The sequence below is a fragment of the Peromyscus leucopus genome, unplaced genomic scaffold (assembly GCF_004664715.2).
Source record: "Peromyscus leucopus breed LL Stock unplaced genomic scaffold, UCI_PerLeu_2.1 scaffold_53, whole genome shotgun sequence".
In the NCBI taxonomy this organism is placed as follows: Eukaryota; Metazoa; Chordata; class Mammalia; order Rodentia; family Cricetidae; genus Peromyscus; species Peromyscus leucopus.
In genome coordinates this window covers 2,713-25,377 of record NW_023505431.1, presented here as the reverse complement: position 1 = coordinate 25,377, position 22,665 = coordinate 2,713, and the positions used below count along the sequence as shown (strand labels likewise).

Genomic DNA, 22,665 nt, shown 5'->3' with positions numbered 1-22,665 from the left:
CAAAACAACAACAACAATACAGCTAACTTAAATAGGATGAAGTCTTATAATAACATAATCTGAAAGTACATGAGACCAGAAGTACACACAGCCAAAGACAGCCAGAGCCTTAAGACATATGCTTCCAAGTGAAAAGGTCAATAGCACGAAGTGTGACCATCCAGCATATGTGGACTACTGAGTGGCTGTCATCCTCAAGTCAGCATTCCATGAGGGCTGCTGGCTTGCAACAGTTCCCAACCTGCAGGTTGCCACCACCTGGGGCGGGGTGTGTCAAGGACCATTGAAAACCACAGAGATTTACATTATAATTCATAACAGTAGCAAAATTACAGTTATGAAGTAGAATTGAAAATCATTTTATGGTTGGGGGGTCACCACAACATGAGGAACTGTATTAAAGGGTCTCAGCATTAGAAAGGTTGAGAACCATTGCTCTAGAGAGAAAGAAACTCAACCCCAAATGTATTTGTTTGAATTCCACTGGGACACTGAATACTCACAAATCTAGTTTTACAGGTTTGAACTGGATATGCAAATCACACCTCCCCCACCACTACAGAAAGTCACATGAAACATTACAGGTAGGGAGGGAACTCAAAACCTATCCTACCAAAAAAGAAATCCTGACCCATGATACATTTAAAATGACTATTTGACTTTATTTTTACATTTTAAACATCTTCTCTCCTGCACATAAATATTCCTAAATTGTCTTTTGTTAGGATTTCCATTGCTCAAGTAGCTTTATGATTGCTCTGTGTTCCAACTGGTTTCTATACCAGTTCTATTCTACTGTATTTTCCCTATACACCATCCATAGACGCACCATCCATAGATGCGCCATCTATAGATGTACCATCCACAGATGCACCATCCATAGATGCATCATCCATAGATGCACCATCCATAGATGATGCACCATCCATAGATGATGCACCATCCATAGATGATGCGCCATCCATAGATGATACACCATCCATAGATGCATCATCCATAGATGTACTATCCATAGATGATGCACCATCCATAGATGATGCACCATCCATAGATGATACACCATCCATAGATGCATCATCCATAGATGCACCATCCATAGATGATGCACCATCCACAGGTGCGCCATCCACAGGTGCGCCATCCACAGGTGCGCCATCTCATTCCTACCTTGTTCCCTCTCTCTTTTTACTTTTTAACTATAACATCTGGTAGCTTGAAAAATCTTTAATCCCTGTGGGATCTTAGCAATATCCCAATGCCCCCATTCCTTCCTCCTCTGCTCAAACACGAAATCCTATTTCTTAGCCTATTTCCTCTACAGCCGTAACTTTAGTACTAAATTCTTGGTATACTCAAGAATTTACCTTTGTTCCCTTATGACTCAAATACTAAAGTTAAAGAGACGACCAACTATATTTGCACAGTGGGCCTATCTAACATTTGTAGCTGCTTATGAAGTGAATAATATTCTTGGGATTATGCCTGGTGCCCTAAGCATGTGGTCTGAGAGTTTAGCCACAGAACTACATCTCAATCTACTGTGGAGGAGAGATACCTCAATCCTATTATAACATTGTCCTTTTTAAACCTTGCAAATACATCCAATGAAAGAATATAATCCAACCTATGAAGTAACCATAGGAACATAAATTCCAATGCGCAGAAATACGAGACACGTAATCAAGGCAGTATGACACCTGAAAACCCAAACCAAAACAAAAAAAACCAAACAATTCCACCATAGTGGATTCCAATCAGAGTGATTTAGATAGAATCTCAGAAAAAAAGTTCAAGAAGATAGCTGTAAGAATGTTTAACAAAATCCAGAGAACACAAACTAAACAAATTAAAAAAATATACAAATGAAACAAGGAAATATATATATACAAATGAAACAAGGAAATCAATACAGGATATGGAAGAGGAATTCAATAAAAGGAAATTTACTGAGATAAAATCCAGTTGAAAATTTAAAATGAAAAGCTCCTGATTAAATAAAAGAAACTAGTAGGAAGCCTTACCTGCAGAATAAAGTTTATGAAAGACAGAACATTAGAGATAGAAAATGATATAAATGAGTCTGAACATTCAGACATTGATAAAGACAAAACAAACAAGATCTCTGGAACACAACTAAAAAGCTAAACTTATGAATCATGGGACTATAGAAAAACTTCAAACGTAAATAATACAGCCAATAAAGCCATATAGAAAAGTCCTAAGTCTAGGGATTCATCCAGGGAGCATTCAGAATATCAACAGACAAGACCAGAAAAGCACCTCCCATTTATATCATCATTGACACTGAGGACAGAACAGGAAGCACTGAAAACAGCAAAAAGAAGCACCAGTCACACAAAACCATCGTAACACATCAGATTTCTCAGCAGAACCCTGAAATTTGGAAGAGCATGGAGCATTATATTGCAAGCACCGAAAGAACAGCCAACTCATATTACTATACCCAGCCAAACTATCCTTCATAATTAAAGAAAAAACTTCCATGATAAACAATTTATTTATTTATTTTGAGGTGAGGTTTCTCTGTGTAGTCCTGGCTGTCCTGGAACTCACTCTGTAGACCAGGCTGGCCTCCAACTCAGAGATCCACCTGCCTCTGCCTACTGAGTGCTGGGATTAAAGGCATGCGCCACCACTGCCCAAGTCATGCTAAACAATTTGAAGAATTGATGTCTACTATAGAGGATACATTAAAGAATCTACATACTGAAGAGAAATAAACACATTCATGAGGCTACAGTAAAGAATAAGTCATGCTACAACAGTGGATAAACAAATGAAGAACAAGAAAACAGCAATAACTGATACACAGTATTCAATTAAAAAGTGCTCTAAGCTAGTGATGAGGGTAAAGGCACTTGCCTTTAAGCCTGACAACTGAGCCTGACAACCTGACAATTCTGAGCCTGAATCCTGGACCACACAGTAGTCAGTATATCACAGAGACACCTGCATGTCAATATTTATGCAGTACTATTCACAATACCTAAATTATGGAATCAAACTAGGTGTCCATCAACAGAAAAGCGAGTAACAAAGGGGCTGGAGAGATGGCTCAGTGGTTAATAGCACTTGATTGCTCTTTATGAGGTCCTGAGTTCAGTTCCCAGCAACTATATGGTGGCTCACAACCATCTGTATTGAGATCAGACTCCTTCTTCTGATGTGCATGAAGACAGAGCACTCATATACATAAAATACTGAATAAATAAATCTTTAAAAAATGGGTAACAAAAATGTGGTACATATATACAGAATTGTATTTAGCCATGAAGAATGAAATTATGTCATTTGCAAGAAAATTGATATAACTGGAGATTAACATGTTAAGCAAATATTAGACAAATCTTGTTTTCTCTCATTCGTGGATCCTAGATTCTATATAGATACATAAAATCATTTATGTGTATATGACATGAAAGAAGCAAGCAGGGTGTCCAAGTGCCACATGATTTTGTCATCTACAGAGTTCACACTTAAGAATGGCATAGCCAGGAAAACACACACACACACAGACACACACAAAGTTTAAGTAAGTTGGCTGTTTTGTTGGGCTGTATTCCCGGCTGTCCTAGGATACGTGCAGTCATATGCTGCAGGTTGGCATGTCTGATAGAGGAATAATCAGCAGTAAGGGAGCAGTGAGGTTAAGGGGTTGTGTGTGGGGTATTGTTTGCATGAAAATGCTGAAACCTTTATAATGTACAATGAACATATGCTAATAGGAAAAAAAACATGCCAATAAAAAAACCAAATAAATAAAATTTTAAAAGTTCAGAATATACCAAAACATAATTGCTATCTCGAGCGTAAAAACTGGTGCTGGAGTGTGCCTTAGTGGTAAAGTTCTTGTTAGTATGCATGAGATCCTGAGTTTGACCCCAACACTAAAAACAACAAACAACTCACCACAAACTAGACACGACTAAGATTTCAACTGTTTCTGAGTTTTTATGATATATGGGATAAAATCCAGGAAAATGCATACATTGCCAATCAACATTATTAAAAGCTAAGCTTTGCCACTTACCCTTTCTAATCAAGCCCTTGCTTACTACATAAGACACCTAAATGAACCAGCTCCAGAATAGGAAGGGCTGTTTCACGTGCTATTTTCTGAGATAACCTGGGAAATGTGCACAGATCTGAATATAATCATAAAAATCCTTGAGTCTACACTTACAGGTAACTTAAACTGTGGCAACTATAATATTAGCAGATCTTAGGGTTTTCCCTAAATTAAAATTGGTTTCCCAGTACCATTCCTATATTAAAATTTTTAGGTTTAGAAGGGCTTCATATCTAAAACCAAACTCTCAGTGGTCATCAGTTAATAATTACAAGACAAATCAAATTACCTCCTCGGTTACATAAGAATACATTCTGTAATTAGTTTTCCAGGGATCTTCAGTGGCATCCACGTAAAACCCAGCACCAGTACCGAAGTCCCAGCTGTCATCTTCTCCTTTAATATTGCAGCCACCTAGCAAGGAAAAGGTTACACTTTCACCCACTCCACAGTAAGTCCCATGTTAAGCGACAGTTTTAGTAATGTATAGTGGCACCTGCCTATACTCTCAGCTCTTGGGAAGCTGAGATAGGGTACTTACTCATCAGTCAGCCTGTCAGCCTAGGCTACCTAGTAAGATGGCCCCCACCGCACACACTGGTAGCTGAATATGTGCATCCACACACAATGGCGCTTTCATGAAACATTGTGAACTCTCTTCCACTTTTTAAGATACATTATGGATTCAACTTTCTGGTCCTTTCTCCTTGAATGATACATGCCACTTGCTCTGGCCAATGAGGTGAGAGGAAATGACCTTCCAACTGGAGAATTCAGGAGGCAAGGTAAGCTACCTAGAATCCTACAGATTCTGAAAACATGCATCTTTATTATGTTACAAGAGATTCATGTGCACTTTACTTTCCAGGACTGTGTTGCGATGCTTTCCCTCACGGCCCTCCTTGACTACTGACACTTCTATAATTCTATTCACCACTATGATCTTGAGGAGACAGATGTCAACGTTAAAAATCACTATCTTGAGCTGAAAATGTCTCCTAATGTCCTTTGGAATTATTTCATCCTGTTTCCCCAATCTGCTCCCAGTATGGTGTTTTAGAGTCACGATGTCGCTTGAATGACCAAAAGGACAATGACATCGAGAACCCGGGAGGAAGTGTATAACGGGTATTATTCTACTTAGAGTTTAGACTGAGATTGAGATGTTTATAAGCATTTTGACGGGAACACTACTTACGGGGGCTGGTATCTGGAGCAATGACAACAAGGCCGTGTTCTGAGGCAGCTTGCTGAAAGCCAGACTTTGAGATGAAATTTTGTTCTGTGCAAGTCAAACCTGAAGATGAAAAAGGTTGTTATGGCAACTACTCTGCCAGTAATATTTTATTACACAGAAAATCAGCTAGCTTAGTATTGTTAGGTACGTACTGACGGAGAGTGGCCAAGTAAACTAGCAATGATGCCGAGTTGAACCTAACACAGCAGCCCATTTCCAAAGGTCACTGCTAAATATCTGAATATTAGCAAAAATGAAGCTTACTGAAAAGCACAAGCTACAAATTAACTATAAAATGTTTATAGATATTAGCCCACAAGAGAATAGATTAAGTCTACTCATAAACAGTATTAATTAAATTAATAAGAGACAAAGTTACAAGTAACATTAAAGGTTTTGCATTAGACAAGACTGTGTCCCAACTCTTTCACTTGAAACTACAGACAGAACTGACTGCCTGTTCCTCATAGGAAGATCATATATGACCATGTGTAATGCCCTTTACATGGTACCTTGGACATAGTAAGGATTCAAGCACATAGTAAGGATTCAAGCAATCAGGACTTAATTTCTAAGATCTATCTTCAGCATCTAACTAAGGTAACATCCTGCCGCTTGATGTAAACAAACAGATGATATGCATCATTAGATTTCAATTCTGATCTGGGTTAACAGTCTCTAACCAAAGAATAAGACTTTCCTTACTGGCTCACTGCAAGTAAAGAGCAGAAAAAGCATAGGTCTGCACTGACTCAGAAAACTGTATGTGATCTTGGACAGTATTTAGCTTCTCTAGACCTGACTTCTATGAATTACATGATTTCTGAGACATCTTTAGTTGTACAGTGTTTTCTAACCAAGTATCTAATTTTATTGCTATTGCTATTGGCATGTCTAATATATTTTAAAGGAAATTGAAATTTGTGGTGGTTTGAATGAGAATTGTCCCCAAAGGTTTAAGCATTTGAGCACTTAGTCCCCAGGTGATGACACAGTCTGGGTATGGGAGGCACAGAGGTCCTTGTGCTCACCAGAGGAACCAGGAATGTTAAATACACCAGATTCTCTCTTCAAAGGGAGGGATGTAGAACCTGTTTTCTACCCAGAAGGCCGGGAGTAGATGTGGTTAATAGCCTGTTGACCTTTGCACTGTCTGTGTGGCTGAGACCACACCAGATCCTTCCCCAGATATGAGTTTGTTTTTCTCAATCTACAGAACCTATCTTTATGGAAGATGTCACACAAAGAGTTTCAATGTAGTCATGTCTTAAGCTTTATTGGGCACACAGGATAGAGTTAATTATCACCAGGCAATTATTTTACCAAATTGCGCTGTGGTTACATATGCCTAAGATAAACTATTCGTGGTCAGACTCTCAAAGTTAGAACCAAGACTGGCTACTGAGTCGTGTTGAACTGAATTTCCTTCTTGCTTCCCTTGGATGGACACTGATGGCCGTGTTTGCAGAGGTCCCCCACATTTGGGGAAGTTTAAGAGCTACTAGATAGAGGAAGTACATCATTGGGAATGGGCTTTGAGAGCAGAGACTTGCCCTACCTCCAGCTTGATTTCTCTGCTTTATGCATTGAGTTGAGGATGTGAACTTAGCTTCCTGTGTCTGCCACATACCATGCTGCTTACTGCCATGCTTCCCTCCGTGACCGACTGCTAACCTCTGAACCGTAAACCCAAATAAACTCTTCCTTCTGAGTTGTTTCTGGCCATGCTAGTTTAACCACAGCCACAGAAAGTAACTAATACAGAAAGGCTTTCTTTATGTGTTAAAATACAATTGCCACTTAAATTTTAAGACAAAATGTTTATTTTCTTGTGCATATTAACTCTCCCTGCCTGTTCTATCATCTGATTCAGAAAACCACCCATGGGCGAAGAATCACTGTGTTCTTTGAACTCCTTAAACCGCTGCAGTGAAGCTCTATGAAGTTCAGTATTCAGAGCACATCTAGGAAGCTACTTGTCTGTCATTTCTAATGCATTCATCCTGTGTTCCAGTTCCATTTAATGTTGTTTTGTTTGACTGCTAGAGTCTTTGCAAACTCCAGAAATGCTTGGGCAGGTACAAATTATGTACAAGTTTCCCAAATCCTTACTGAGTACTGAACTTTATGTTCTCAGCTAAGTTACTTGGTCTAATTGAAAAGGAAATAAAACTGCAATTCTGTAAGTCTGAAATTAGTCTCAAGATAAAGTTACAAAATGGAATATGACAGCCTTTAGAAATTTGAAAGCCTTTGTTTTAATACTTTTTAATTATGTGTGTATGTGTGCCCACATGGGAGTGTGGGAACCTGTACCCTCAGAATCCAGCAGATGGCATTAGACACCTGCATCTGTAGTTACAGGAAGTCTGCTTGACATGGGTTCTAAAAGCCAAATGTGGGTCCTCTATTAGAGCAGTACATGCTCTAAACCACTGAGCCATCTCTCCAGCCCTGTCCGAAGATTTTTATAAATGACTCAAGAAGTAAGTAGGTAAGTAGGTCACAATAAAAAGACAAGGCAAAAATTCCTTTATGAAATTCCAAAGTCAAATACATACCAGACAGCCAGTAGAGTGCAGGGCACTTTCCACTCTCTGCCTGTGGTGGTAGGTAGACAGCAAATTTCATTTTACATTTCAGCTCAACACTGCAATTTTAACAACCACAAAGTATTAAAGCTCTTCATTAATCAGGACAAACACTAAATTTAGCAATTTATAAAAAGGAAGAATATACAGTAAAGAATTTTTTAAATGTGATTTAATATTCAAAGTACCAACATTTAAGAAATATACTTTACTCTTTAAAAAAAGATGATGCCTGCTTAGTATCCTGATCTATTCCCCAGCCTGAGCCTATGCTTTGAGGCTGAATAAATTCCAAAACATTCAATGTAATTCTCAATGTAGCATTTCTATTAATAAGTCTTTATTTCTAATGAGATATGACATACCAAAGCAACTTCTAGAAGAAATGAATTCCAATAACACGGCTCTTCAGTTCTATGTCTGCTTCTGGGCACTAAAATGTACCACACCCCTAACCTCCTCTGTCGTCACTAATACTTCTTCAGAGCTACTCTGACCGCAACTAGGTAGCTTTGCCTCCTGATCCCTTGTCTTCGGCTCTCACTCTAGTCCTCACTAGAAGCATGCTGCCCAGCTGTTGCCAGAAAAGAGCACACAGAAACTGTCTTCATTCTCTCCACATACATGATGTGTGGCCAGGTGTAGGCTCATCCTTCAGAATTTAAGGCACTACCACCGTCTCCTTGATTCTGGTATGGCTCATGAACTAACCTCTATCTTCAGAAAAAAATGTCAATCCATTTTCTCCTCTAAATGTTTAGAAATTTTCTGTGTTCCCAATGCTCTTCACAGCATTGTGGTGTTTTCTTCCGTTGTGCCGGATAACCTTTTCAATCTGACAACTTCAACCATTCAGCTGAGGAATTCTAGAATTATCCCTCACAGTGAGCTAGTACACATCATGGTACCTGTGTAGTGGTCAGGATAGCTTGTGAGAGTCAGTTCTCTCCTTCCACCATATGGGTTCTGGGGTGTGGTGGTTTGAATAAGAATGCACCCCCCCCCACACACACAGACTCATATGTTTGAAAGCTTAGGCATAAGGGAGTGACATATTTGAAAGGATTAAGTGGTGTGCCCTTGCGGAGAAAGTGTTTCACTGGGGGCAGGCTTTGAAGTTTCAAAGTCTCTGCCTCTGGCTCTGCCTATGGCTCAGGGTACAGCTCTCAACTACTTCTCCAGCCCCATGCCTGCCTCCTGCCATGCTCCCCGCCATGATGATAATGGACTAGACCTTTCAAACTGTAAGCAAGTCTCCAATTAAATGCTTTCTTTATAAGAGTTGCCTTGGTCATGATGTCTCTTCACAGCAACAGAACAGTGACTGAGACATGGAGATCAAAGAACTCAGGTGGTTGGGAATGATGGCAAGTGCCTTTGCCTACTGAGCCATCTTGCCAGCCCTACAAACATTTCTTTCTTCTTTGTATGAACACAATTGTATTTTTCAAGCTCCTTAATACAGCTGTTGGGCTTTTTGGACTGGTTTTCTAATTTTCTTTATTTACTATTTTTGCCTTATACTACTTTCTAAAAAATTCAATTGAGCTTTGCCATCTCTGTTATCAAATTTTGATTTCTGGGTGCTTTGACCTTGGGTATTTTTACTAACACTGTCCACAAGGGTTTGAGCCAGTAATTCTCTTATATGCCTGTGACATTTGAACCTGTGTTCTGCAGTCTACTCCTCCAGTGCCTTTTCCTTTTTACTCCCAGAATATGCATCTTTCAAACTGGAGACTTTACTCAAACATCTCGATCTTTAGTCATCTACTACTAGTTCACAGTGAAACACTAGATGTATGGTTTAAAACAGTATGCCTGGTGAGACTCTTAACCACTGTCTCAGTGAGTAGACAATTTTATTAAAGGGTCTCCTTCACAGCATCTGTTCTCCTGGCGCAGTCCAATTCCCAAGAAGAAAAGTCTAACCCCTCAAATTTGGAAGCCACTGGGAAAACTTCAATGTGCCAGTTCTTCTTGTATCCACTTGCATTATTTTATCCTTCACGAACTGTGTTTGGAATTCCCTAGTACAAAATGTCTTCCTTCCCTGGATAATAAAGCTTCAATCGTTGGCCAAAGCTGGAAAAGCAGCAATCTGACTACCTAGAATGTTGACATGGTTGAGAGCTCTTTGATTTTTTAAAATAAACTTCCAACTCATCATCCTGTCCCTCTTCTCTATTTTTATCTTTCCAGTATTGCCAGTAGGAATTTATATAAATCACGTCACTTCTCAGTCTAGAATTTAGTTTTCTAGGCTTTGCTAAGTTAGGTAGTATGTGACTATCTGCATTTGTGCGTCTAAAATATTGTCCTTAGCGCCTGTCCTCTGATTCTTTGTCTCTCTCTCTCTGTGTGTGTGTGTGTGTGTGTGTTTAATGTATTTACCTAAGACATATTAGTCAATTTCAGAAGGTGGTAGAGGCAAATATGTCTGTTCAAGTTGCCAATCTAATCAAGTCTAGGTTTCTTTGTTATATTAAAAGACCCACACAGAGGATGTTCTCTGAATTTTTAATGGCAACACAGATGGTTTTCCAGAAAACTTTAGAGAACCATCAAGCCAAAACTTGAAGATAGTCCGAAGGCTCTCCTTTATCTCACAGAATCCAAGCCACAAGCAATTAAGTGTGGTGAAATATTCAGATACACAGTGGGGATGGGGCAGAGAAAGCAGGTTTATCAGTGGGAGTTTTGTTTAAAACTACAACAAAACACATCATAAAACTGAATGAGAGGTATCTACAATTGTATCTTAATGCTTACCTGTTATGTTCGAAAACCTTCTGGAGGCCTCCGAAGCACCGGTTGCTGGAAATCTCTTTCAATGCCATTCTTCTCCTGTAGATGAAGATGAACCCTATTCATTCTAAAGGCTTTTTACTGCCTGAAAACCTTGAAACAGAACTGTTCTCGGATCAACTATCCAAACACAACTTCACACTCACACATCTGCTATCCACACTTGTTTCTAGAAAATGTCAAAATTGGTATATTATCAGTGAGGTTTGTTGTCATTACGTTCGTGGAATGTCTCACATTCTTTCAAGACAGATCCTAGGTTATTAAATAATTTAGAAAATTACTGAACACTTCCAGCATCATAGGCATTTTTATATGCTGAGGCACTTTTATATGCACATCAATTACTCACCCTATGAGTTTTTGCAAGAAAGTGGCAAGGTAGTTTAGTTTGATCAACATTTCTCCTTCCAAACAAATCAACAAGCAACCATAAGCTGTTAGCTGTGAATTAAGGGATAGCTTGTTGTCAGGAATTTTGAAGCATGGCAATTAATTCCTTTTCTCTGCAATGAATCTGTTTAGTTTTCACGTGAAGATAAATTTAAACATATATAAATACATTACCTTTCAACAGAAAATGCATGGAAAAAACCTGGAAAATCATTTTTTTATCATAAATACCTATTATACAGAGAGGAATCAACCGGCTCTGCCGTGTACCTCTCACAGAAAGATGTCCTTGCCATCCCTAGAAGCACTGCATTCGAATATAAAGTGCTGGGTCTTACACAGCACCGTCAGACCCCAGAGACAGGTGCTAGCACTCTGGTGGTCTTCGCAGTGATGTAACTGGGTACTCACTGGGTGCTAGTCCAGGCTGCTCTTAGATGTGCAACATCAGCTTGGAAACGTCTTTGCACACTTCTAAATGAGAGTAATTTCAACCCTGTCTTTAAATCCAGATACTTGGTTGTACACTGGAGAACTGTGATTTGAACTCTGGCGGGCTGACTTCAGAGATGCTAGTCTTAGAGGCTCTGTGGTCCTGCTGCCTAGAGGATCATGGAACTTTCTGTTTTCTTTTCTCTTAAAAAAATACAAAACATATTCCAGACGAACCAAATCTATAGGATCAAGCTAGTTACACACAGAGAAAGTAACCTTTGTTCACAGATAGATTGGTTTTTAACTTACGAAATTTTAACTCTTAAATGACAAAGTATTTCATAACATGTTACTATTCTATATAAATTTCAGTTATTCTCACTCATGTTCCTAAAACATTAACATTAGAGTCAGACAGTATACATACATTTTATACACATATGAATGAGACTGAAGAATACAATTTATTTGCTAAATTTTTCTACAGTGAAATCTTGTTCCCTTAAGTCTAGCAAAAACTACATCTGCTTCCTTAAAACGTGACACACTGAGCACATATCTAGTACCTAAAAGGCACCTAATAACTGTTGTGATTTGTAGAACGGATGAATAATTTTTTGAACTTCTTGACTTTTTGTATCATTTCAAACTGTTACTCACTTATCTGAATAAGTATTTTATTTCCTCTGCTCTTTAACTGTGGCTGAATTCTAAATCAGAACTTTTTACTTGGCCAGAAGAAACATGGTTAAAGCTGTCCTTAAAAAACTTGGTAGAATGCAAAAAAAAAAAAAAAAAAAAAAAAAAAAAAGAAAAGAAAAAAGAAAAAAACCCTTAAATTTTCTCCTAATATTTGTTTTATGAATTCAATTTTAAATCAAGTAAACAAGTGATTATATATTAGGTGACTATATTTTTCAATAAAACTCTCCTGTGTGAAAAATAACAACTGTTTTAAACCACATTATCATCATTTTTAACTGAGTCACAAGCAATGAAACATCAATTTACCCGTCCAGTCGCTACTTGTCCTTCCTGTCTGCACCAAAGGGCAGTAGATCTAAAGGAGAAACGGTTGTGATCAGGACATATGTTACCACAGCACAGGTCACCCAGAGCTTATACACACGGATGTATTCTCAACAGAGATACTCTATCGAGGGAGGTGATTGTTGACCTGGGAAATACAGCTGATGGCACAAATACCTCAACTCCCTAGTCTACCTCAGTACAGACATGGTCGCACAGAGAGAGGTTAGCCAAGGACATGTGACATACATGGCAGCGATCCTGTGAGGAGGGCTGAAAATGCAAGAACACGCATAGCTGGAGAGGAAGGCCGTCACTCAGCGAAACATTTCACAGAACCATCTGCAAAGCTCAGTGAGATTCTTCAATCTTTAAAACCGTGAGGGCAAACACCAAAGGGGTTTTATTAAAAGAGAGGGAAGATGATGGTGATTAGCCACTTATCAAATTTAGGACTGAAAGGGAAAGTAAGCAAGTCACCTTCTCCTCTTCACCTCCTAAAAGAGAGCATCATGCAGGCACTACACGAGGCATTCGGGGAGAAGGCATTGTTTCTGTGGGAGAGGACAGATCCACAGATGTATTGCCCTAAAGATCTTCCAGTGGGACGAAGTGTGGAGGAAGAAGACAATAATAATGATGGGACTGATCCTGTGCGATCAACCCTGACTACTGTGTGATTATGTCTTAGTTTTTATAAAAAGTCTGTAAAAATCAAAAACAGAAAAAAGCTGATTAAAATAAGAATGTAACACATTTTACACAATTGTATAATGTTAAATAGTTCTAAAAACTACAGAATTTATAAAATAAAAAGTTCAAGTATGCTAAGGTTGATTTATTATTGACTAAGATATTTTAAATGAATTTAGTGTAGCTCGTTTGTGAAATCTATGAACATATCCTAAGCTTTTGGGGTCACTTACATTCATCCACTGATTCACAGGAGAACAACTCTTGACTTGTAAGCTCCATTTACACTAAGTATTCTTTTACTGGCATTCTATTTTTTTTTTAATCTTATAGACCATATTTTACCGCACCTTCTTTATGTGTAGATGTACAATTAGTTACCACTGTGTTAGAATTTCCTACCATATTCTATACATTGTATATGTCCACAGTCCAAGAACCATCTCGGCTTGCATAAGCTTTTTCTGGGATGCTCACACAAGAATGATGAATTTCTCAGGACCTATCCTAGATGTTAAGCAATGTATGACTATATCTATTTGCCATAAAGCTTAGTCAGGGTTTGGTCAAGGAACTTTGACAATGAACACACACTTTTCCTGCATCACAATGAGTAGGCACTTTCTGCTGCTTTGTGTGTGTGTGTGGGTGGGCGTGTGTGTGTGTGGGGACCTCATAGTAACAACCACCATGTCTTTACTCAAAGCCTCTCCTGGCCTCTGAATCTCCCCTCCTCAGGTCCCCCCTGTCCTTGATCTCTTCATACACATTCTCCCTAATTCACAGTCCTTAAATTTCAACTATAGTTTCTGGGTTGAAAAATCTAAATCTGCCTTTTTATGTTTGAATTTTTAAGCCTTAGTGCCAGAATTGCTGGGTCCTTCTGCGCCTTCTTTCTGTAGATGCACAAGTAGTTACCATTGCCTACCATATTCTATACATTGCACATGTGCCTAGTCATAGGACCATCGAGGCTTGCATAAGCTCACTCTGGGATGCTCACACATGGGTAAGCCCTCTTAAGAATACACTTCTCAGGACCTAGCCTAGTTGTTAGGCAAGGTATGACTGTATTTGCCACAAGGCTTAGGGTTTGGTCAAGGAACTTTGACAATGAACACACACTTTTGCTGCTTCACAATGAGTAGACACTTTCTGTTGCTTTGGGGGACCAGGGCACAGACTCATAGTACTGAGCACCAGTTCTTTACTCAAAGCCTCTCCTGGCCAAAAACTCTATTCCAAGCACGCACCCCCCCTCAATGTGCCCATGCCCCTTTCCTTGATCTCTTCGCAAACTTTCCTCCTAACTCACGTTTGTGGTGGTAATCTAATTGTACTGAAATATTATTTTGATTGTATGTTAATAAATAAAGTTGTCTGGGGGTCAGAGCTATTAGAGCCATAGCAAGAGTGTGGCGGTGGTGGCATACGCCTTTAATCCCATAAGATCTCTGTGTGTTCAGGGATACAGTCAGCATTGGAGACATATACCTTTAAGACCTAGGGGGCTGTACATTCAGACGGTGACGAGGCAGTCATGTGTTTGGGTTTACAACCAATGAGAAGGCAGAACAACATACTTTAAAAAAACTAACCGACAGGAAGTAGGTCTCTTTTCGCGAAGCTGGGACAGCAGAAGGAAGGGTGAGATTTAGCTCTGAGCTCTGACCTCTCGACTTTCTCTTTTACATTGTTTCTGTGTTTCTTATTTAATAAGACGGTTGGTTACATCTACATCTGGCGCCCAACGTGACAAGAATCCATTAAAAACTGCTTGGCTTGGTGGCAGGTCCGCTTTCCCGCAAGGGCGGCAGGCGGCCCGCGGCGGCAGCGGTGGCACGCGGCGGCCGGCGGCGATCGGCTTCTTAGTCCGAGCCTGGGTCTAGTTCTGCTTGACCTCAGGCTGGACTATCGGTGAGCTGCTTGCTTAAATCCTGCTTGCTTAAAGCCGGTGCTACAAACAACTCAGAGTTGCCCTGCCGAACAGGGCCCTGCCTGTAAAGCCAACGCACGTGGTCAGAGCTTAAGGAAGCCAGACCCAAGCCTTGATTCGGCACAAGAGGGAACACGTGGCTGCATTTAAACTTTAGCCAGCTACGCTTTCTTGCGCTCGCTCGCGCTCTCTCTCTCTCTCTCTCTCTCTCTCTCTCTCTCTCTCTCTCTTTCTCTTTGGATTTACACCTGGGACACTAGGTGGCTGTTTTGAAAATCCCCTCGGATTTCTACTGTTCTACGCAGATTTGGTAAGTCATAATATATCAGATATTTTAAAGGAAACTATCTAAAAGAGAATTTTTTTCCACGTTTAAAAAAAAAATGGGTTTTATGTGTACATTGGAAGAAAATTGGTTTTTGTTCGAAATTTTAGGCAGTCTGGCAATGGAACAACTATATAATATTAGTATTGGTGGAATTATGCACCTTATCACTATAATAATCCACATTTTAATATTTAAAAAGATAGTCAATTTAAGTGCCAGGATAACAGCTTTAGAAGAACTTGCTAAACCTGTAAAAATTCAGACAGAAGAAATTAACAGTGAAGTTGTTTCAAGTCGGGATCATAAGGTTGCAGAAAGAAAGCCTGTTTTCACACAGTCACCCTTAATTTATCCTGTAACCGTACAACAGATGCCTGATCAAATGGCTTATGTGGAAAAAATCTCTGACTTGATTTACAAAGGAAAACTGAGACTTCGTCAATTAGCAGGCATAGACCCAGCAGAAATTGTCGTACCATTAACTAAGGAGGACATTGAAAAATTATGGACAGAAAGTGAACCTTGGCAAAGAGCTTGCAGTAATTTTTTGGGAGAAATTAACAGCAAATATCCCAAAAGCAATAGAATTGATCTTATAAAGAGAGCTGAATGGATCTTGCCTCAAATTGTACGGCAAAACCCATATCTGGAGTTCGTACATTTTATACAGATGCCAACAAAGAAGGAAAGGCTGGTTACAAATCAGAAAATTTAAGTAAAGTGGTTCAAAGTCCGTATAATTCAGTTCAAAAATCAGAATTGTATGCTATTCTGTTGGTATTAATGGATTTTTCAGAACCTCTCAACATAGTAACTGACTCTCAGTATGCTGAAAGAGTGGTGTTACATATTGACACTGCAGAATTTATCCCTGATGCTTCAGAATTAACTTCACTATTTATTCAATTACAAGATACAATCAGGAAAAGGATCATCCTTTATATATAACTCACATTCGATCCCATACTGGTCTGCCAGGCCCTCTGGCACAAGGCAATGATGAGATTGATAAATTATTGATAGGAAATGTGCTGGAAGCCTCAGAATTTCATAAAAAACATCACGTCAATAGTAAAGGTTTAAAAAAGGATTTTTCCATAACCTGGCAACAAGCCAAAGAAATAGTAAAGAAATGTCCTACTTGTTCCGTCTACAATCAAACGCCATTACCAGCAGGATGTAACCCAAAGGGTACTCAGAGAAATGAAATCTGGCAGATGGACGTGTTTCACTTTGCAGAATTTGGAAAATTGAAATATGTACACCACACTATCGATACTTATTCAGGATTTCAATGGGCAACTGCTTTGAGTTCTGAAAAGGCTGATTCTGCAATCACTCATTTGCTAGAAGTTATGGCCATCATGGGTATACCTGCACAAATCAAAACTGACAATGCTCCATCATATGTCTCTGTTAAAATGAAACAGTTTTTTGCTTATTACAATATAAAGCATATTACAGGCATACCACATAATCCTACAGGTCAAGCAGTTATAGAAAGATCAAACAGAACTCTAAAGGATATGCTAAATAAACAGAAATGGGTAACAAAAACCCCAGAAATAGACTACATAATGCTCTTCTAACTTTGAATTTTCTGAATGCCAATGAGAAAGGAACAACAGCTGCAGAGAGACATTGGATAATAGAAAAAACTACAGAATTAAATCAGCCTATATACTTTAAGGATGTGCTGACCTCAGAATGGAAACCAGGGTATGTATTACATTGGGGACGTGGTTTTGCTTTTGTTTCTACAGGAGAAGATAAGCTGTGGGTACCGTCAAAATTGATAAAGGTTCGATTTGAACAAGAGAGACCTCTTAATTGAGGAGGTGATAGTTCATCAACCAGCATGAACATCCAATTTAAACTAACTTGTATCAATAAAACATGCCTTTTCATTTAATCAGATAATAACTTGCCAAAAAGGAACATCCCCAAAATTAGTCTTGGGGAAAGGTTTTTGTTTTTGTCTTTTAGGAAAATGAAGGTTAAGGAATCTGAAGAACACTGGACAAATGAGACAACTGAAGAAAAGGGACAAATCATCTATCCCAAGAAACAGAATGAAACGGTGTATGGGTATATATTATCTAAAAAATTTTATGTCTTCCTAAATGTTTGTTTCTGCTTTTCTCTAAAGATTTAACACTATTGGTTTTCTAATAGTCCCAGTTCAATTAAAATTTAAAGCTGACTTTGGAGTTTGGAGTTGGAGAATGGCTCTCTCCTTCTTTAAAATCAAGCATGTTGTTAAAAGGTAAATGCAAACTCCCTGTATCATGCCAGAATAAGAGCCATCTTCTGCTATGGTACAGGACAAAAGCAAAATTAATTAAGGGACTATTCTATTACTAATCTCAACTCTTTGATTCTATTCTGATTCTTTAAACTTTTCTCAAAGTATAAATTTTATATCAAAATTTATAAGATTAATATATATATATACATTTTAAACTTTGTTAAGATATGAATGGTCACATAGAGTACTAACTAATTCTAGAAAAAAGGCTAGCTGCATATATATGTTTTTGTGTTCGAGTCTCTTATCAGTTTTCTGCAGGAAATCACGGCCAGGCCTAACATCAACTGAAGTCTCCAGAAAGAAGATGGGCCCCACAACAACAAAAATTCCACGTGGTCAATAATAATATCATTAAGCTGACAAACATCATCCACAGATCAGCTTTGAACTACAAGGTGCTCAGAGCAAATTTGAGATGACTAGCTGAGATGATCCAGTCTCAAAGACTACTTGAATAAGGACTTGAGATAAACCCTGAACTTTGGCATTATACACAGACTGGATAATGAAGGATATAGTTACCTCTCCTAGAATTTGACAATTAACCTAAAATCTTTCTTTCAGGATAAAGAAAACTTCGCCCATACCCAGCAGGAAGCAATTTTAAGAATACGACGCCCACATTCCCAAAGAGGTGGTGTGGGGCGGGTGGTTTTTTGGTCTTTTTAATGGGTTTTGGGTCTGGGATAATTTTCAGTATTTAGGGGGGTTGGTTACAAGTTATTGTCAAGGGTTAGGAAAAAGGCTAAGCAAAGGAGATTAGATTTAAGGTTTTTGTTTTAAAAAAAAAAGAAAGAAAGAAAAGAAAAAGACAATTACTAATTTTAAATACTTTACATTGGATTGGATTGTTTTATATTGTATACAAATTTGAAACTGATATTGTTAGAAAAATGCTATATGTATATTTCTAATTGTATTTATTCCATCCATTTAACAATGTAATGCAAATTTCTGATCCTTGAATGTTATTATTATCAACTATTAGGATATAAAGAAATGAAAGCTAGTAGTTAGACATTATCATAGAACTTGTAGTCAGATTAGATATGTTTTAAAAAATTAAGCAGAGATGTTTTAGACAGGTCATCTTCAAACCCTTCAGAGATCTACAGAATATGGCATTTAAAATGTTTTAATAACTTAGAAAATTTTTCTTTTTTGAGACATGTCAGCTCCTGGCAGTACTAATCTACTTCAGAGAAAATATGGGCATTGAAGAAACTGCATAAGGAGTCAACTTTCCTTGTGGCAAAAGTTAGCCACTGGACAACAAAGTATCCTCGAATCAACAGGACAAAATGGACAGACAGAACACGAAACAAGGGACTACTGATTCTTGCCAAAACAAGTGTGGTTATGGCTTTATCAAAAGGCATCTTCTGAGGCCAGGACAATACGGCCCCATCCCTGAAATGGCCTTCGCATCCGGAAAAGGTACGGTGCCCTTTTCTTCAAAGCAGCTTAACAGGCACCAATGGATTCTGTTGTACAATGGAACAGCAGCTGAAAGCTCATGCCTCTCGAAAGTAGACTGGCATTTAATAGAGGGATGTGGAGAAGAAGGGGATGCTGAGATGAAGCCATATATACACAGCCAAGAAGAATGGACAGCTGAATTAAAAAACTGTCAACAATTTCCAGAATTTAAAATCCTGAATCATGACAGGACACTAGTGGAATTCAGGTGTTTCTGGTACGTGGACTGCTCTCACCCAATGTGAGGTTGAACTGTTGACCTTGTGTACATCCTACTTCACAAATGAGTCTGTCAGATACACTAAGCCTATAGGCTGAAGATGATGCCCCAACACTGCGGAGAAACCTCAGGTGACTGCCCAGGCAGCTGGCTGTTTCTGTCAACTCACAAAATTTTTTGGAAGTTGCTTGCATGCACTTTCCTGTTTTTATTTTTGTTAGCTAATATTATTCCCTTCTTGGGTCTCTGAGGGAGTTGAAGATTAGTTAGTTATGGTTGAAGATTAGTTAGTTATAGTTGAAAATTAATTAGGATAGAAAGTGCATTAGATACATCTTGGATTTACCAAAATAGGATAGATAATGGAATTATTTTCTCTGATTTGTCAAATACCTGTTTAGGTATTTATTACTTGTATATATTGTATATAGTTATTGTACTTTTGTATATAGTTTTTCTTTTGTTAGTTATAACCTTTTGCTTTTTTTCTTTTTATTAAAATAGAAAAGGGGAAATGTGGTGGTAATCTAATTGTACTGAAATATTATTTTGATTGTATGTTAATAAATAAAGTTGTCTGGGGGTCAGAGCTATTAGAGCCATAGCAAGAGTGTGGCGGTGGTGGCATACGCCTTTAATCCCATAAGATCTCTGTGTGTTCAGGGATACAGTCAGCATTGGAGACATATACCTTTAAGACCTAGGGGGCTGTACATTCAGACGGTGACGAGGCAGTCATGTGTTTGGGTTTACAACCAATGAGAAGGCAGAACAACATACTTTAAAAAAACTAACCGACAGGAAGTAGGTCTCTTTTCGCGAAGCTGGGACAGCAGAAGGAAGGGTGAGATTTAGCTCTGAGCTCTGACCTCTCGACTTTCTCTTTTACATTGTTTCTGTGTTTCTTATTTAATAAGACGGTTGGTTACATCTACACACGTTCCCTAAATTTCAACTAGTTTCTGGTTGAAAAATTGAAATCTGCCTTTTTATCTTCACATTTTTAAGCATTAATGCCAGAATTGCTAGGTTCTTCTATCACCAGCTAGTAAAACTCAACACATTTAAAATTTAACTCAGGTCGCTCAACTTCAAGCCAACTTTTCTTTTTGTCTTGTTTCCAGACCCTTGCCTGAATAGCCTCACTTACATCTGAAATGTCTCAAAGTTTAACTTTAAAAATTCCCACAATCAAGTCCGACTTGGTTGTGCATGCTTTTAATCCAGCAGCTGGGCGGCAGAGCCAGGTGAATCTCTGTGTTCAAGGTCAGCATGGTCTACAAAGTGAGTTCCAGGACCAGCAGAGAAATTACAAAATATATATAAATAAAAATAATAAATAAATCCCACCATCATCGTGGCAATTATATATAGCTACTAGATAATTAAAAATTTAGTCTACTTTCTTACTCGTATGTCCCAGTACAAACAGTACCGTTATAGGAGACTGGGTTTTCATTCATGTAACTTCTCAATGGATGCCTTTAACTAGCTCATCTTTAGGCCTAACACGGCCTGCACAAAAGTGGTAGTAAATTTTATTAATTTTCAAAAAAACAGTAAATGCCATCTTTCTGATGACCCAACCAGAAATGACCTATTGAGGACAGCATGCACCTGAACTGTTACCACTTAGGCACTCACACCGGGGTGCACGGCCTCCCGCGCACTCCCGATGGCGCCTCGGGGTGAAGGGTCGCCGGGGCCCCAGTGGCGTCGCCAGCAGCCCAGAAGGGGTCCCGGGATAGAAAGCTTTTCTGCAAGCTGTGCATTCGCAACACGCTGCTCTAACACGCTCCACCACCAACCCGAGCTTCCCAGCCAGCCAGCCAGCCTGCCGCCCCAGGTCACACATTGTTTCCAGTTCCCCAAAGTTAATGCGATTAGCAGGCCCGGCGGGACGAGGCCAGCCCTGCCGCCGCGGGACGGCGCAGGAATCGTCACCACTCTGGCGCCGCCGCCGCCACCACCGCCGCACGTCTAGGCGTCTGCGGACCGCTGCCCCAGACCCGGGCGGTGCAGCATGCCTGGGGCTCGCCCTTTACTCCATCTTACCTCGGGGAGAGACAGCTCCGGGGGAGACGGAACAGCAGAAAAGAAGGGTGGAGCTTTTAACAGGCCCGCCTCGAGACCCGCCCCTCTGGCCCCGCCCGCAGACGATGACCCACCCCGCCGTCCCCCCCTAGACCCGCCCTTCGGGGCGGGCCCCACGCCGAGGCTCCGCCTCCAGGACACGCCCCCTCTCCTGTCCGCTCTCTTTCTGGGTCTTCCTCACGGCCCCGCCCCAAGGCCCTCCCCTTTTCCCCTTGCAGGCCGCCATCCCGGGCTGCTCGCGTTCTGAGGCCCCGCCCTCAGGGCGTGCGCTCTTCAAGCCTCCGCCCCCCCGGCCCCTCGGACCCGCCCCTCCTCTACAAGGCCATTCCCGGCAGCCTTTTCGCGGGTTGCTCTTTTTTCCACCGCGCTCCTCAGGGTTAGCCAAAGTGTGTTTGCTGTGACGTTGGACCTCTAGACCTCTGCAGCGCGCCTGCCTCAGATGCTTTCGGAAGGCAACCAGGGCATGAGGCTCTAGGCCACCAGCGGACCTGCCCCGGTGTACTTGTGGAAAGGGTTTATGTGAAACTCTTCAGTTGTTTAGAAACCTGGGCAAAATTTCAAATTCCCACCCTTGACTTCAGTGCACTTACTTAACTTGGAGCTTCCAGAGGGTGACACACAGTCACTCAATCAATGCCCATTTTTCTTCCCTCAATAGAAGTTGAACTGTTTAAGCGTTGCTGGTTAATCATTTACAGCAGATTTGTACTTCATCCAAATTAACTAGCAAGTGTACTTTGTTCAGAAAATTAAACATTACAAGTACTTTTTTTTTTTTTTTTTTTTTTTTTTTTGGTTTTTCGAGACAGGGTTTCTCTGTGTAGCTTTGCGCCTTTCCTGGAACTCACTTGGTAGCCCAGGCTGGCCTCGAACTCACAGAGATCCGCCTGGCTCTGCCTCCCGAGTGCTGGGATTAAAGGCGTGCACCACCACCACCCGGCTACAAGTACTTTTTAAAATCAGTATTTAGGCTGCTAGGTTGTGGATACTATATAGTATACAATCTGAGAGTTTGCCTGGC

The 22,665-nt window shown here is 39.8% G+C and overlaps 1 protein-coding gene across 2 annotated transcripts in view; it reads right to left on the bottom strand.

The window, feature by feature from the left end:
* LOC114699144 (S-formylglutathione hydrolase) overlaps window positions 1-21,693 on the bottom strand; it is a 28,721-nt gene extending 7,028 nt beyond the window's left edge. The window contains exons 1-6 of one of the 2 annotated variants that reach the window (XM_028878070.2): window positions 21,606-21,661; window positions 12,566-12,614; window positions 10,691-10,765; window positions 7,889-7,977; window positions 5,289-5,387; window positions 4,380-4,504 (exon numbers count right to left, since the gene is read on the bottom strand). In XM_028878070.2, coding sequence (XP_028733903.1) covers window positions 4,380-4,504; window positions 5,289-5,387; window positions 7,889-7,977; window positions 10,691-10,758 — 381 coding nt within the window. In that variant the 5' untranslated portion in view covers window positions 10,759-10,765; window positions 12,566-12,614; window positions 21,606-21,661. Of the gene's footprint in view, window positions 1-4,379; window positions 4,505-5,288; window positions 5,388-7,888; window positions 7,978-10,690; window positions 10,766-12,565; window positions 12,615-21,605 lie in introns of both variants that reach the window. The other variant, XM_028878078.2, reaches the window with a different exon arrangement.
* Window positions 21,694-22,665: the final 972 nt, after the last annotated feature.